The following is a 14760-nucleotide window of genomic DNA, read 5'->3' as shown; positions in this document are numbered from 1 at the left end:
GGATGGTTTAGCCTCAGGGTTGGGTACAGTGGGGTGGATATGAAGCTTTCTGACTTGTATCATGCCTCTGCTGCTTACTTATGATCTCAGCAAACTACTTCCCAGGCAATAAGACTTCCCCATTACTATTTATTTCCTTGAAGATGGTTTTTGTGCATTAAAAAATTATCCCTAGACTATATTGCCTTTAAGAATTCATATTCGGGTGCTGGGTGGCTCAGTCCTTAAGCGTCTGCCTTTGGCTCAGGTCATGATCCCAGGGTCCTGGGATCGAGCCCCGCATCCGGCTCCCTGCTCCGCGGGAAGCCTGCTTCCCCCTCTTCCACTCCCCCTGCTAGTGTTCCCTCTCTCACTGTGTCTTTCTCTGTCAAATAAATAAATAAGATCTTTATTAAAAAAAGAATTCATATTCAATTTACAAAAAAAACACAACAAATTAAAAACCTTGGCCAGCCTTAAGGGCAGTTCAGCGTATAAATCATATTCCATTTATAAATCTGGCAGCCCTTAACCTCCTTTTGGGTGGCTATTGGTAATATTTGACTCACTTTACAAATTTATGAATTGATTTCTTTAAGGCCTTTAAATCTCACTATTGAATGTAATATATTTAGGTTCCTTTTAATTTCTTTTTTTTCAGAGTTGAAAACAGATTTTATGAGATAGCTCTTCTGCTTGTTTTTCTTTTTTTAAGATATAAATATATTTTTAGTACTATTATTTTTATTCCAGGAGAGTTAACATACAGGATTATGTTAGTTTAGGGTGCACAGTATTGTCATTCAGCACTTCATGCATCACCCTGTGCTCATCACAACAGGTGCACAGCTTCATCCCCATCACCTGTTTCCCCCACCCCCCCACTCACCTTGGATAAAGTACTTGAATCAATAAATAAGACTCCCCATATATTTAAAGAAGCCTTGTAAATCTAGTACACTAAGCTTATATGTAGGGTAATTCTTAAGTTGTCTTCAAATACTTCATATAGACTTAGATTCAACTGTAATAGTGCTGCGCGGTGACCGGTGGCCGCATGTACGGTGAACATAATGTATAGACGTGTCCAATCATGATGTTGTACGCCCAAAACTCATATAACATTGTGTGCCAACTGTACTTCAGTAAAAATTTATTAATTAAAATAAAATAAAATCACAAATGCAAATCAATTATTCAAATACATAGTTCAAATCAGAACCACAAACGATTACTTTAATAAGCTAGATGTCTCAAATAATACATATATGTAAACAAAAAGTACTAACTGATACCTTGAACATGCCTACTCTGAATTCCTTATCTTTCCACGACTGAAAGATTCATAAAGGACACATTTATGCCATCTCTACTCCGCTATTTTCTGGGGCACCTGCCCCATCAACTAAGGTTGCTTAACGACTGCTTAAGGTTGCTTAATGAAACATCACTGAGACATCAACTGTTGGTACCTACCCAGGTCCCTTTACCTGCTTTGTTGGTGTCCTCTAAAAGGCTGGTCTCAGGTGCCTGGGTGGCTCAGTCCGTTAAGCATCCAACTCTTGGCTTCAGCTCAGGTCATGATCTCAGGGTTGTGGGATGGAGCTCCTTTGGTCTCTGCGCTCAGTAGGGAGTCTGCTTGAAGATTCTCTCCCTCCGCTCCCCCCCCCACTTGCTCGAGTGTGTGCGTGTGTGTGCAAGCGCTCTCGCTCTCTCTAATAAACAAATAAATCTTAAAAAAAAAAAAGGCTGGTCTCATAGCCCGTGTCCCTCAATTCAACCTGCCACACTGCGATATCACCAAATTCTTTCTTCGCTTTACTGTAACTATAGCACTTGATTTGATGCTGCATTTCTTTTAGCTCTTAAGATATTTAACTATCGGGCGCCTGGGTGGCTCAGTTGGTTGGGCGACTGCCTTCAGCTCAGGTCATGATCCTGGAGTCCCGGGATCGAGTCCTGCATCGGGCTCCTTGCTCAGCGAGGAGTCTGCTTCTCCCTCTGACCCTCCCCACCTCATGCTTTCTCTCTCTCTCAAATAAATAAATAAAATCTTAAAAAAAAAAAAAAAGATATTTAACTATCTTTCCACTTAGGTGTAAAAAGCTTCAAGCTTGTCAAAATTCTGTACTCTTTTCATATTCTTCCAATCTGCAGGAGTATAAACACGTTAAAACCCCCACATAATATTAAAAGTGAAGTCAAAAAAATACAGTTGTGGAAAATGCAGAGTCATCTTAATTGCAAAGTTAATGAAGGGCTGGTTAGGCGCTGGTGGTGAATTCATGCAGCGGAACTTGGGACGGTAGCTGTAGGATCCAAATCAAAGCCCAGGCTGGGATCTGATGCTACCTGGGGGCAATGCCCAGTAGATGGGTGATTCTGGTGAATGTGCCGGTGCCTGGCTGGACTCCCGGGACAGCAGAAGGAATTCCAGAAATTTTCCAGTCATTTGCTCACATTTGCTGACCTGGACCAAGGACACGGAGAAACTGGAAATGCCAAACTCAATTTGCCTCCTCCCTGATTCCCAGCACGAGATGCCTTTTCATCCACGGCTCAATGACAATATTAGCCTTCACTGTGTGAAGACAAAGACTGGGTGAGTCCAGGACCCATTTGCCAACTGCATTGTATCAAAATTCATATTCTTTTAGGTTTTTTACTGTACGTAAATGCTAATACTTCAATTGGATTCTATGTATCACAAGACTGTCCACCTGTGTTCACCACTACCAAGGTTATTCCAGTGACGTTTGCCTTCAGTTTCTTCATCTCTAAAATGAGGGCAATAAGAGTACCAACCAAATAAGGTTGGCTTAAGGATTAAAATAAAACATATGTAAAGCGCAAAGCGTCACTCATAGTCATTACTCAATAAATGTTAGCAATGATTTTTATTATCATCGGTATCTTCGAACCGTCTCCCACCTTTGTCCTCTCCTCCCACCAGAGTGTGACTGCTCTCGTGCTCTTACCTGGGCTCCTTAACACCCTCCTACCTGTCCTCTTATCACAGTCCCATCGCTTCCATGCCCTCCCCTCTGCTGCTGGAATAAGCTTCCAAACGGGTCCTTGAATAACACTGCACCCCTGCTTAAAAATACCTGCTAGATGGGAGATGGGCATTAAGGGGACACACGTGATGTGATGAGCTCTGTGTGTTATATGCAACTGATAAATTATTGAACACTACACTAATGGTGTACTGTATGTTGGCTAACTGAATTTAAATTAAAAAAAAAAAAAACACCCGCTAGATGCTCTTTGCCTCTAGTCTGAAGTCTTGGTGAGTTCACGCTGCCCTAACAGCAATACCAGAGACTGCGCAGCTTCTAAATAGCAGAACTTGACTTCTGACAGTTCTGACAGCCGCATGGAAGTCACGGGGTCGAGGCACCAGCAGATTCAGTGTCTGAATCTGGGGGTGAGGCCCCACCTCCTGCTTCATAGCCCGTGTCTTGGCACTGTCACCTCACATGGCAAGAGGGGCGGAGGAGCACTCTGGCGTCGCTTTCATAAAGACCCTAATTCTGTTCCTGATCTACGCTCATGACCCAATCACCTCCCAAAGGCCCCACCTCCTCACACTATCCCCTTGGAGATAAGACTTCAACATATGAATTTGGGTGGTGCGGGGGCCGGTGGGGGAGACACACAAACTTTGAGTCCATTGCACCTGGGTTATAAAACCCTTTATCTGGGCTGTGGAAACTGCTCCCGGCCACGTGTCCCGCAATTCGCTCTAGACAGCCATGCTCTAGCCCCAGGGCCAGGACTAGCGGGACACAAGAGAGGCGCCTGCCACACCAAATTTAAGGAGGTCCTCACTCTCAGGCTTGCATGGGTGCCAGGTTGTGACCAGACTCTGAAGATGACCTCTGATGGGAGATGCCTGCCATCCTCATTGTCCCCTCTCTCCCTCCTTCCTCCCAGAGGTCCTGGGCTCAAATTCTTTTTTTTTTTTAAGATTTTATTTATTTGACAGAGAGAGACACAGCGAGAGAGGGAACACAAGCAGGGGGAGTGGGAGAGGGAGAAGCAGGCTTCCCGCGGAGCAGGGAGCCCGATGCGGGGCTCGATCCCAGGACCCTGGGATCATGACCTGAGCCGAAGGCAGACGCTTAACCATCTGAGCCACCCAGGCGCCCTATATGCTTTTATATAGTTAAATTTATCTTTTATTTTAATGCTTCTGGATTTTGAAGCATAGTAAGATTTTTCTCGTGTTGGATGTAAAGAAATTCACCCATGTTTTCTTGTAGTACTTGGGTGGTTTTTTATTTTTTTCTTAAGATTTAATTCAGATCTTTCATTTGTTGTCCTAGTATACAAGATGAAATATTGATCTGATTTTATATTTTTCTAAATGCATTTGGTAGTCCCAGCACTATTTTTTTTTTTAAGATTTTTTATTTATTTATTTGACAGAAACACAGTGAGAGAGGGAACACAAGCAGGGGGAGTGGGAGAGGGAGAAGCAGGCCTCCTGCTGAGCAGGGAGCCCGATGCGGGGCTCGATCCCAGGACCCTGGGATCGTGACCTGAGCCGAAGGCAGACGCTTAACGACTGAGCCACCCAGGAGCCCTGGGCTCAAATTCTTGTTTATAAAACTCAAAATAAGCCACTTAGCCTCTCTGTACCTTGGCTTCCTCATCTATAAAATGGGGGTGATAAAAATACCTATCTCATAAAGCTGTTGTGTGGACTAAATGCGTCCGTGCGTATCAGGTGTTAGGGGAGGGTCTAGCACCTGACACACACTCGCTGAATATCACCCAAAACCACCCACTCCGCTTTCCTGAAGTTTTCTTTCCAAGTCCTCTCCTGCTACAGCCTAAACATATAATCTGAATCTCAAGACACCAAGTTACAGTTTAACCAGCCACTCTACATCAACTATTAAAAAAATCAGTTTCCAGGGCGCCTGGGTGGCTCAGTCGTTAAGCGTCTGCCTTCAGCTCAGGTCATGATCCCAGGGTCCTGGGATCGAGTCCCACATCGGGCTCCCTGCTCGGCGGGAAGCCTGCTTCTCCCTCTCCCACTCCCCCTGCTTGTGTTCCTGCTCTATCTCTCTCTCTGTCAAATAAATAAAATAAAATCTTTAAAAAAAAAAAAAAAGTCAGTTCCCGGGGCACCTGGGTGGCTCAGTCGGTTAAGCGTGCGACACTTGATCTCACTTCAGGTCTTGATCTCAGCGTTGTGAGTTAGAGCCCCACATTGGGCTCCACACTGGGCATGAAGCCTATTCAAAAAAAAAGTCAGTTTCCCACAAGATAAAGGGAATGATGCTGTCCCCCAACCGGCCAACTGCACAGCTGCCCCGGCAACATCCATCCTCAAGGCAGCTTTGACGGTGCTTCCTTCCTCCCAGTTAAAAGCCTCTTGGTTGTATGTGACATGAAGCCAGTGCAAACTGGCTTAAGCACAACAGTGAATGCATCGGACCATGCTACTTGTAATGCATTGCTAGGTAACAAATTACAGAACTTAGCAGCTTAAAATAAGCGTTTATTATCTCACAGTCTCTGCGGATGAGCAGTCCAGGCACAGCGTAGCTGGTGCCTCTGGGTCCGGGTCTCTCACAAAGTGCCCGTCAAGGCGTGGGCAGGGTTGCCAACCTCCCCGGGCAGGCAGTTGCAGTCTCACCGGGGGCTCTCGGCAGCCTCAAGTCCTCATCAGCCGTTGACGGAGACATCAGCTCCTTGCTGGGTTTGGGCTGGCAGTCTCCCTGGCTCCTTGCCTCGAAGCCTTTAGCTCACAACACAATACCCGGCTCCTGGCAAAAGGAGCTGGGGGAGGGGGAGAGAGAGACACGGAGATGGAAGACACAAACTTTTGTCACCTAACCTCAGAAGCAGCAAGCAGCACATTCTACTCAGCAGCAGCAAGCCAGGATACCCACCCCACACTGAGAAGAGGCGACTACAGGGGCACCTGGCTGGCTCAGTCGGTAGAGCAAGTGACTCTTGATCTCGGGACCCCTTCCCCAGCCCGAACAAGTGGGAGGAGTCTGTGGTGCCGGATACAAACAAGGCTCCCTGAGACGCACAGGCGCACAAGCCGAGAGTCTGTGGTAAGTGCTTCCTCATCATGGCAGGCCCAGCGCGACACCCAGATGACTGGGCTCTACGGCCCTTCTCCAGTAAACCGCAGAAGACCAAGCCACACATACCCTCTTCCTTTCTCTGGACCCGTCTCCTCTTCCTGCTCATGGGTAAGTCCCCGTTATGGCCACCACCGCTTGCTAGTGGTGTCCCTCTGGGGCTGGTCACTTTGTTTGCTGGGGTTCTTATTGGTAAAATCAGGAGACTCCTCTCCTTGTGGTAATTCTTCTGCGGGCTCCACCGTAGTCCTCTGTGTGTGTGTGTGCATATGCACAGTCATTCACCATGAGTAGGTGACATTCTAGCCCCCGTCTCAAGTAACTCCGGGCTCAGACTATGTTCCTCTCACTCTGACATTTTCCTGCTAAGAAACGCCAAGTGATGAGCATCTCATCTTTGCTCACCATAGAAACATTACAAGCATCATGGCTCCTTATATCCATACCCAACTCTTGGGGTGCTTCCTGGTTGTGTTGGATCAACCTGAAGTTCACCAATCTAATGTCACCCAAGCTTCAGATGACCAATAAGTAAATTTCAAGGCAAAGAGGCATCTCCCTCTGTCTAACTCCACCAATTGGGGATGACCTCAAACTTCACTGTTTTTGTCTAGCAGGGAGTTTTTTTTTTTTTTTTAAGATTTTATTTATTTATTTGAGAAAGAGAGAGAGAGAGCACAAGAGTGGGGCGGGGTCAGAGGGAGAAGCAAACTCCCCACTGAGCAGGGAGCCCAATGCGGGGCTTGATCCCAGGACTCTGGAATCATGAGCTGAAGGCTGCCGCTTAACTGACTGAGCCACCCAGGCGCCCCTAGCAGGGAGTTTCTTTGATGCTTTTGTGTCTCCAAGGAGTGGTTTCAGGAACTTAGGAGGCAGTAGGGTGAAAAGTCCTTCCACTTCAGTATGTCAAGGAGCAAGAATGTCCTGTCCCCGTTTTGGGGAGCAAGAATTCCTGTCCCCTTCAAGGTCCTTTTAGCTGGACTAAGAATCAAATTGACATAAGACAGATTAACAGGAAAAAATCAAATTTAATAGCATATATATGGAGAATCCACACAGATGTGGACATTTCAAAGACCATCAGGCAAAATGAGGTATTTATGTCATCCAAACTAAGGAGAAGGGGGCAAGGGGTCTGGGACTTCAGAGGGAAGGAATGTAGTTCACAGGGCAATGCAGAGAAGAGCAGATGTTTGGTAATTAGGTGTTTCCCCTGCCATGCAGATGGGCCACTCAGATAAAATTCACCTCTGCTAGTAACCCTTATTCTGGGAAAGACCCCCAATTTAGATTCTTCTATGTAGTTAAGGGAGGGGCAAAAGTTTCTCTTGAGCCCACAGGGTCTCGATTGCCTTCAGCTCAGAATAATCTTCATGCCCAAGTGGCCCACCTTGGAGCAGCCTGTCCTTTGCCCCTACAAGTACCAGAAACATTTGAAATTCAATCTTTGCTCCATTATTTCCTAGCTGTGTGAGCCTCTGTTTCTTAAATGTAGAATGTGATTAGTAAGATGTATCATGCAAGACTCTCTTATAGATTAAAAACGATATCTGTAAGCAAGCACTTGGCACATAGTTGGTGGAAGCTGATTGTTATAATAATCACTAAGTGCATTATTTGGAAACTACTAAAGGCGGGGAAGCCAAATTCAGTTATCACAATCATTGAACACTCTTATTATTTGCCAAATGGCGTAGTTCAAAATAAGATGGCTGATACCTGGGACTCCTGTCACTATACTGGGAGTCATGTAGCATTGTTTACTGCAACAATAACAGGATTTGACCCATATGAACCACATACCACTCCCATTGCTGACAGTCTGTGTGCCTTTGCTTATCTTTGATGTGAGGAGAGATGGGTGCAGTTGTAAGTGCTCAGCCAAGACTCAGGACCTTCTGGGGTCCTAGGATGGAGGGTGTCAAAGCTCTTGGCCTCCACATTCTGGGGCATCATGTACATGGAATCTGGGCTCTGCAGCTGACCAACCCCGTCATCTCAGCAAGTGGCTAAAACTCTCAAAATTTTAGCTCCTCATCTGTAAACAGGAGCTAATTTTCAGGTAACTTTGAGGATTGAATGAGGTAATTTCTACAAAGTACTAATATGTCATAGCAATCACAAACAGTATCTTCCAGATGGGAAGATCTCTCTTTCAGGTAGCTTCAAACCAGCATCGCACCAACCCAGTTTCTGCTTTCTGACTGCCCCCAAAATCCCCCTGAACTGACCTAGCCTAGCTTGTCCAAGGTCCCTAGCCCTGCGTCCTCCTAGCTGCCTCTCTACAAGGTCCAAGTTCTTGACCGATATGGCTAGAGAATCATCCCCCAGTCCCTGGCTCTGCACCAGTCTGCACCAATCTAGGTGTCTCTTCTATGTGTCTGCATAACTCTGTACCCTCTGGGCCTTCAGAGCACACCTCAGCCTCTTTCCATCCCTCCAGGCTGTGCTTCAGCTTTTCCTCTCTCTCTAACATTTTCTTTTTTTTGTAAAGATTTTATTTATTTATTTGACAGAGAGAGAGACACAGTGAGAGAGGGAACACAAACAGGGGGACTGGGAGAGGGAGAAGCAGGCTTCCCGTGGAGCAGGGAGCCCGATGTGGGGCTCAATCCCAGGACCCCGGGATCATGACCTGAGCTGATGGCAGACGCTTCACAGACTGAGCCACCCAGGCGCCCTTCTCTAACATTTTCTACTTACTTTTCCACCCAGATTCCTGGAGTAATCTGGGTCCTGAACCCATCTGATTTGATTTGGAATTTTCAGAGGACTCTCCAGAGCCTCAGAAGTCCTTGAATCTGGGAATCCAGGCTGGGGTCACCCAGCAGACACTCACAGGGCCCCTGCAAGCAAATGAGCTGCCTCGACTGATCCTGGGCCTGTGGAAGCCATGGTAACAATGTTTATCAGGGATCTTGGTCTTTCCTGAGATGAGGAAATCAGGAGCGGAATCCATGCTACTTCACTATTCCCAACCCCAAACCTTGTTCCTAAGGACAGACCAGATTTCCTTGGCCAAGGCAAAGCCAGTCTGAGATCCCCTGGACAATGAGGAAAAGGAAGACTGAGATAGAGATGAGAAATGCTCCTTTTGTGGCCGACATTTTATTATGAAAATTTTTGAACACAGAGAAAACTTGAAAGAATTTTGCACTAACACGCATGTGCTTCCCACCCTGGCTCTACCATTACTTTCACTTCACTTCCCTTCTCACACACCTGTCCATCTATCCACCCTACTAGCCATCCATCAACCCATCTCATTTTTTACAAGATGCTCCTTTTTTACTTCTTTTGTTTCTTTATGATTTACAGCAATCTATTTTTATTCAATCTCTACCATATCCCTAAAGGAAGATAGTATAGGTATGAACATTTCTGTTTTATAGATGAGTAAACTGATTCTCAGGGAAATTCAAAAAGTCACCCAAAGCCACCAGGCTAATTTCCTCATTGGGACAGAAACCCAGAAAGTCTGTTTTACTGATTATTGTAGATGCGCTTATGGGATAGAGTGTTTTGTAAGTGAGGGAATGAATGAATGATTCTGCTGGGCAACAAGCCTGGAGGGAGTAGGGCAGGAATTCCATTTCATTTCTCAACCCCTGACATTTATTTCCAATATGTTTTTATTGAATGAATGAATGAATGAATGAGTGAATGAAGGCTGAGGAGTCCAGCTGCTCCTCCAAGTCCCTCTTCTGTCTCTGCAGGGCTAGGAGCCTCTGGAAAGGACTCAACCCCAACAGTGGTGCCTGGGATTCTAGGGCGTTCGGTAACTTTCCCCCTGAACATTTCAGTAGACACAGAGTTTGAGCACGTCACCTGGAATGGTCCCCGAGGTGCTCTTGCTTTAGCAACTGCAGAAGGAAAGATTTTCTTTATGGTCAAAAGCTACCAGGACCGACTAACCATCAGCTGGAACAGTTTCTCCTTGTCTCTCAGCAACCTGACTTTGGAAGATGCAGGATCCTACAAAGCCCAGATAAACCGTAAGACTTCTACATTCACCACTGACAAGGAATTTATGTTGCATGTCTATGGTGAGTTCCAGAGAGCTTCTGTGGGTTTTTATCATTTATTTATTTATTTATTTAAGATTTTATGTATTTATTTTGAGAGGAGGCAGGCAAAGGGAGAGAGAGAATCTGAAACAGACTCCACCGGGCTCAATCTTATGACCCCAGATCATGACCTGAGCTGAAATCAAGAGCTGGGTGCTCAACCGACTAAGCCACCCAGGAACACCTGATCTTTTATTTGTTTTTTAAGATTTGTTTGTTTGTTTGTTTGGGAAAGTGAGAGAGAGAGAGAGAGCATGACCAGGGGAGAGGGACAGAGGGAGAGGGACAAGCAGACTCCCTACTGAGCATGAAGCTGGAAGTGGGGTTCAATCCCAGGACCCTGATATCATGACCTGAGGCAAAGGCAGAGGCTTAACTGACTGAGCCACCCAGGTGCCCCTGATCTTTTATTTTTAAAATATTTTTTTTTAAGATTTTTTTATTTATTTATTTGAGACAGAATGAGAGAGAGAGAGAGCTCATGAGAGGGGGGAGGGTCAGAGGGAGAAGCAGGTTCCCCACCGAGCAGGGAGCCCGATGCAGGACTCCAGGATCATGACCCGAGCCGAAGGCAGTCGCTTAACCGACTGAGCCACCCAGGCGCCCCTGATCTTTTATTTTTAAAAGCAGATTTTTTTCTCCCTAGGTGTTTATCTCTCTAAGACAAATAGGACTACCATGTTGGTCCTTTTCCCCCAGTTCCATAAATACAGATGTCAGAGTGAAAACACAGCCAAAATACTTTTAAGAGCCATTTGTATTTTTTTTTTTTAAAGATTTTATTTATTTATCCGACAGAGAGAGACAGTGAGAGAGGGAACACAAGCAGGCAGAGTGGGAGAGGGAGAAGCAGGCTCCCCGCCGAGCAGAGAGCCCAATGCGGGGCTCGATCCCAGGACCCAGGGATCATGACCTGAGCCGAAGGCAGACGCCCAACGACTGAGCCACCCAGGCGCCCCGAGCCATTTGTATTTCTTTTCTGCAACTCTTTTAATATCCTTTACCCATCTGTACTAGCTTGCTAGGGTTGCCATAACAAAATACCACAGACTGGGTGGTTTAAACCATGGAAACTTATTTTCACAGTTCTGGAGGGTGGAAGTCCAAGATCAAGCTGTCAGCAGGTTGAGTTTCTTCTGAGACCTTGCTATTAGGCTTGCAAATAGTCATCTTTTTGATATGCCCTCATATGGTCGTCCTTCTGTTTTTGTCATCTGTCTCCTAATCTCCTCTTCTTATAAAGACACCAGTCATTTTGGATTAGACCATTCTAATGACCTCATTTAACTTAATGACCTCTATCTCCAAATGTAGTCCTATATCCAAATAAAATCATGTTCTGAGGTACTGGGAATTAGGGCTTCAAGATATGAACTTTGGGAAGACACAATTCAGCCATTGGCAGCACATTTCTTTCAGATAATTTGACCTTTTTTATTGATTTGTTGAGTGCTCTGCATATGTTAAAGAAATGGAATTATATGCAGCGAATAGAAATAGAATGAATGAGCTCAATATGTACCGACATACAACAATTTCCAACATATATTGTTAACTTTTTAAAAATTCCAGCATAGTTAACATACAGTGTTATATTAGTTTCAGGTGTACAATATGGTGATTCAACCCTTCCATACATCACCTGGTGCTCATCATGAGAAGTGTACTCTTAATCCCCTTCACTTAGTTCACCCATCCCCTACCCACCCTCTGGCAACCATCAGTGTGTTCTCTGTAGTTAAGAATCTGTTTTTTGGTTTGTCTTTTTTTCCTTTGTTCATTTTGTTTCTTAAATCCCACATATGAGTGAAATCATATGGCTTTTGTCTTTCTCTGACTGACTTATTTCACTTAGCAAAATATTCTCTAGGACCATCCATGTTGTTACAAATTATAAGATTTCATTCCTTCTTATGGCTGACTAATATTCATATATATACACCATATCTTCTTTATCCATTCATCTATCAATAGACACTTGGGCTGCTTCTGTAATTTAGCTATTGTAAATAATGCTGTTATAAACACAAGGGTGCATATATCTTTTCAAATTAGTGTTTTCATATTCTTTGGGTAAATACCCCATACTGGAATTACTGGATCATATGTTAGTTCTATTTTTAACTTTTTGAGGAACCTCCATACTGTTTCCACAGTGGCTGCACTAATTTGCATTCCCACCAACAGTGCACGAGAGTTCCTTTTTCTCCATGTCCTTGCTAACACTTGCTGTTTCTTGTGTTTTTTATTTTAGCCATTCTGACAGGTATGAGATGATATCTCACTGTGGTTTTGATTTGCATTTCCTTGATGATTAGTGATTATGAGCATCTTTTCATGCGTCTGTTGGCCATCTGGATGTCTTCTTTGGGAAAATGTTCATGTTTTCTGCCCCTTTTTAATTAGATTATTTATTTTGGGGGTGTTGAGTTGTATAAGTTCTTTATATATTTTGGATACTAACCCTTTATCAAATATGTCATTTACAAATATCTTCTCCCATTCAGTAGGTTGTCTTTTAGTTTTGTTGATTGTTTCTTTTGATGTGCAGAAGCTTTTTATTTTGATGTAGTCCCAACAGTTTATTTTTGCTTTTGTTGCCCTTGCCTCAGGAGACATATCTATAAAAATGTTGCTATAGCTAAGTTAGAGAAATTACTGCCTGTGCTCTCTTCTAGGATTTTTGTGGTTTCAAGTCTCACATTTAGGTCCTTAGTCCATTTTGAGTTTATTTTTGTATATGGTGTAAGAAAGTGGTTCAATTTCTTTCTTTTGCATGTAGCTTTCCAGTTTTCTTAACACCATCTGTTGACTGTCTTTTTCCCATTGCATATTCTTGCTTCCTTTGTCAAAGATTAATTGACCATGTAATCATGGGTTTATTTTTGGGCTCTCTATTCTGTTCCATTTATCTATGTGTCCATTTTGGTGCCAAACCATACTGCTTTGATTACTTCAGTTTTGTAGCATATCTTGAAATCTGGTATCAGGATAACTCCAGTTTTGTTCTTCTTTTTCAAGATTGCTTTGGCTATTCAGGTTCTTGTGTGGTTCCCTACAAATTTTAGGATTGTTTGTTCTAGTTCTGTGAAAAATGTTTTTGGTATTTTGATAGGGATTGCATTAAATCTGTAGATTGCTTTGGGTTACGTGGACATTTTAATAATATTTGTTCTTCTAATCCATGAGCGTGGAATATCTTTCCATTTATTTAGGTCATCTTCAATTTCCTTCATCAGTGTTTTACAGTTTTCAGAGTACAGGTCTTTCACCTCCTTGGTTAAATTTATTTCTGAGTATTTCATTATTTTTGGTGCAATTGTAAATGAGATTGTTTTCTTAATTTCTCTTTCTGCTTCTTCATTATTAGTGTATAGAAATACAATGGATTTCTATGTATTGATTTTGAATTCTGCAACCTTACTGAATTCATTTATCAGTTCTAGTAGTTTTTTGGTAGAATCTTTAGGGTTTTCTATACATAGTATCATGTCATCTGCAAATAGTGAAAATTTTACTTCTTTGTTACCAATTTGGATGTCTTTTATCTCTTTTTGTTGTCTGATTGCTATGGCTAGGACACCCAGTACTATGTTGAATAAACGTGGTGAGAGTGGACATCCTTGTCTTGTTCCTGACCTTAGGCAGGAAGCTCTCAGTTATTCACCACTGAGTAAAATGTTAGCTGTGGGTTTTTTATATATGGCCTTTACTATGTTGAGGTATGTTCCCTCTAAACCTACTTTGTTGAGGATTTTTATAATGAATGGATGTTGTAGTTTGCCAAATGCTTTTTCTGTAGCTATTTAAATGATCAAATGGTTTTTATCATTCCTCTTGTTGATGTAGTGTACCATGTTGATTGATTTGTGAACCACCTTTGCATCCCAGGAATAAATCCCAATCGATCGTGGTGAATGATTTGTTAAATGTATTGTTGGACTCAGTCTGCTAATATTTTGTTGAGGATTTTGCATCTATGTTCATCAGAAATATTGGCCTGTAGTTTTCTTTTTTCTTTTTCTTTTCTTTCTTTTTTTTTTTTTTTTGTAGTGTCTTTATCTGGTTTTGGAATCAGAGTGATGCTGGCCTCATAGAATGAATTTGCAAGCTTTCTTTCCTCTTTTATTTTTTGGAATAGTTTGAGAATAATAGGCATTAATTCTTCTTTAACTGGTAGAATTCAACTATGAAGCTGTCTGGTGCTGGACTTTTATTTTGGGAGAGTTTTTTTATTATTGATTCTATTTCATTGTTGGTAATCAGTCTGTTCCTGTTTTCTATTTCTTTATGATTCAGTTTTGGGAGGTTATATGTTTCTAGGAATTCATCCATCTCTTCTAGATTATCCAATTTGTTTGCATATAATTTTTCATAATATTCTCTTATAATCCTTTGTATTTCTGTGGTGTGAGTTGTTATTTCTCCTCTTTTGTTTCTGATTTTATTTATTTGAGTCTCTCTATCTATGTATCTCTTTCTCTCCCCTTCCCTGCCCCACCCCCATACTGGCTAAAGGTTTATCAATGTTGTTGATCTTTTCTTTTTTTTTTTTCTTTAAAGATTTTATTTATTTATTTGACAGAGAGAGAGAGAGCGAGAGCAGG

General features: G+C 43.0%; 1 protein-coding gene and 1 long non-coding RNA gene across 5 annotated transcripts in view; one reads left to right on the top strand and one right to left on the bottom strand.

The window, feature by feature from the left end:
- Positions 1 to 5470: 5470 nt before the first annotated feature.
- LOC145722379 (uncharacterized) lies at positions 5471 to 6013 on the bottom strand. Its single transcript, XR_014146619.1, has 2 exons — positions 5886 to 6013; positions 5471 to 5772 (listed from the first exon to the last, which is right to left on the bottom strand). It is a non-coding gene; the product is annotated as an uncharacterized LOC145722379 (long non-coding RNA).
- Positions 6014 to 6033: 20 nt separating this feature from the next.
- The window catches only part of LOC102738912 (T-lymphocyte surface antigen Ly-9), a 27560-nt gene continuing 18833 nt past the window's right edge, over positions 6034 to 14760 (top strand). For 2 of the 4 annotated variants that reach the window (XM_031040270.2, XM_006744425.3), the window contains exons 1-2: positions 6036 to 6197; positions 9803 to 10132. In XM_031040270.2, coding sequence (XP_030896130.2) covers positions 6074 to 6197; positions 9803 to 10132 — 454 coding nt within the window. In that variant the 5' untranslated portion in view covers positions 6036 to 6073. Of the gene's footprint in view, positions 6198 to 9802; positions 10133 to 14760 lie in introns of those variants that run through there. The other 2 variants (XM_081825304.1, XM_081825305.1) reach the window with 2 other exon arrangements.

This window comes from Leptonychotes weddellii, chromosome 6 (assembly GCF_054177405.1).
Source record: "Leptonychotes weddellii isolate Sample4059 chromosome 6, ASM5417740v2, whole genome shotgun sequence".
NCBI classification, from domain to species: Eukaryota; Metazoa; Chordata; class Mammalia; order Carnivora; family Phocidae; genus Leptonychotes; species Leptonychotes weddellii.
This window is presented reverse-complemented; position numbering and strand designations above follow the sequence as displayed.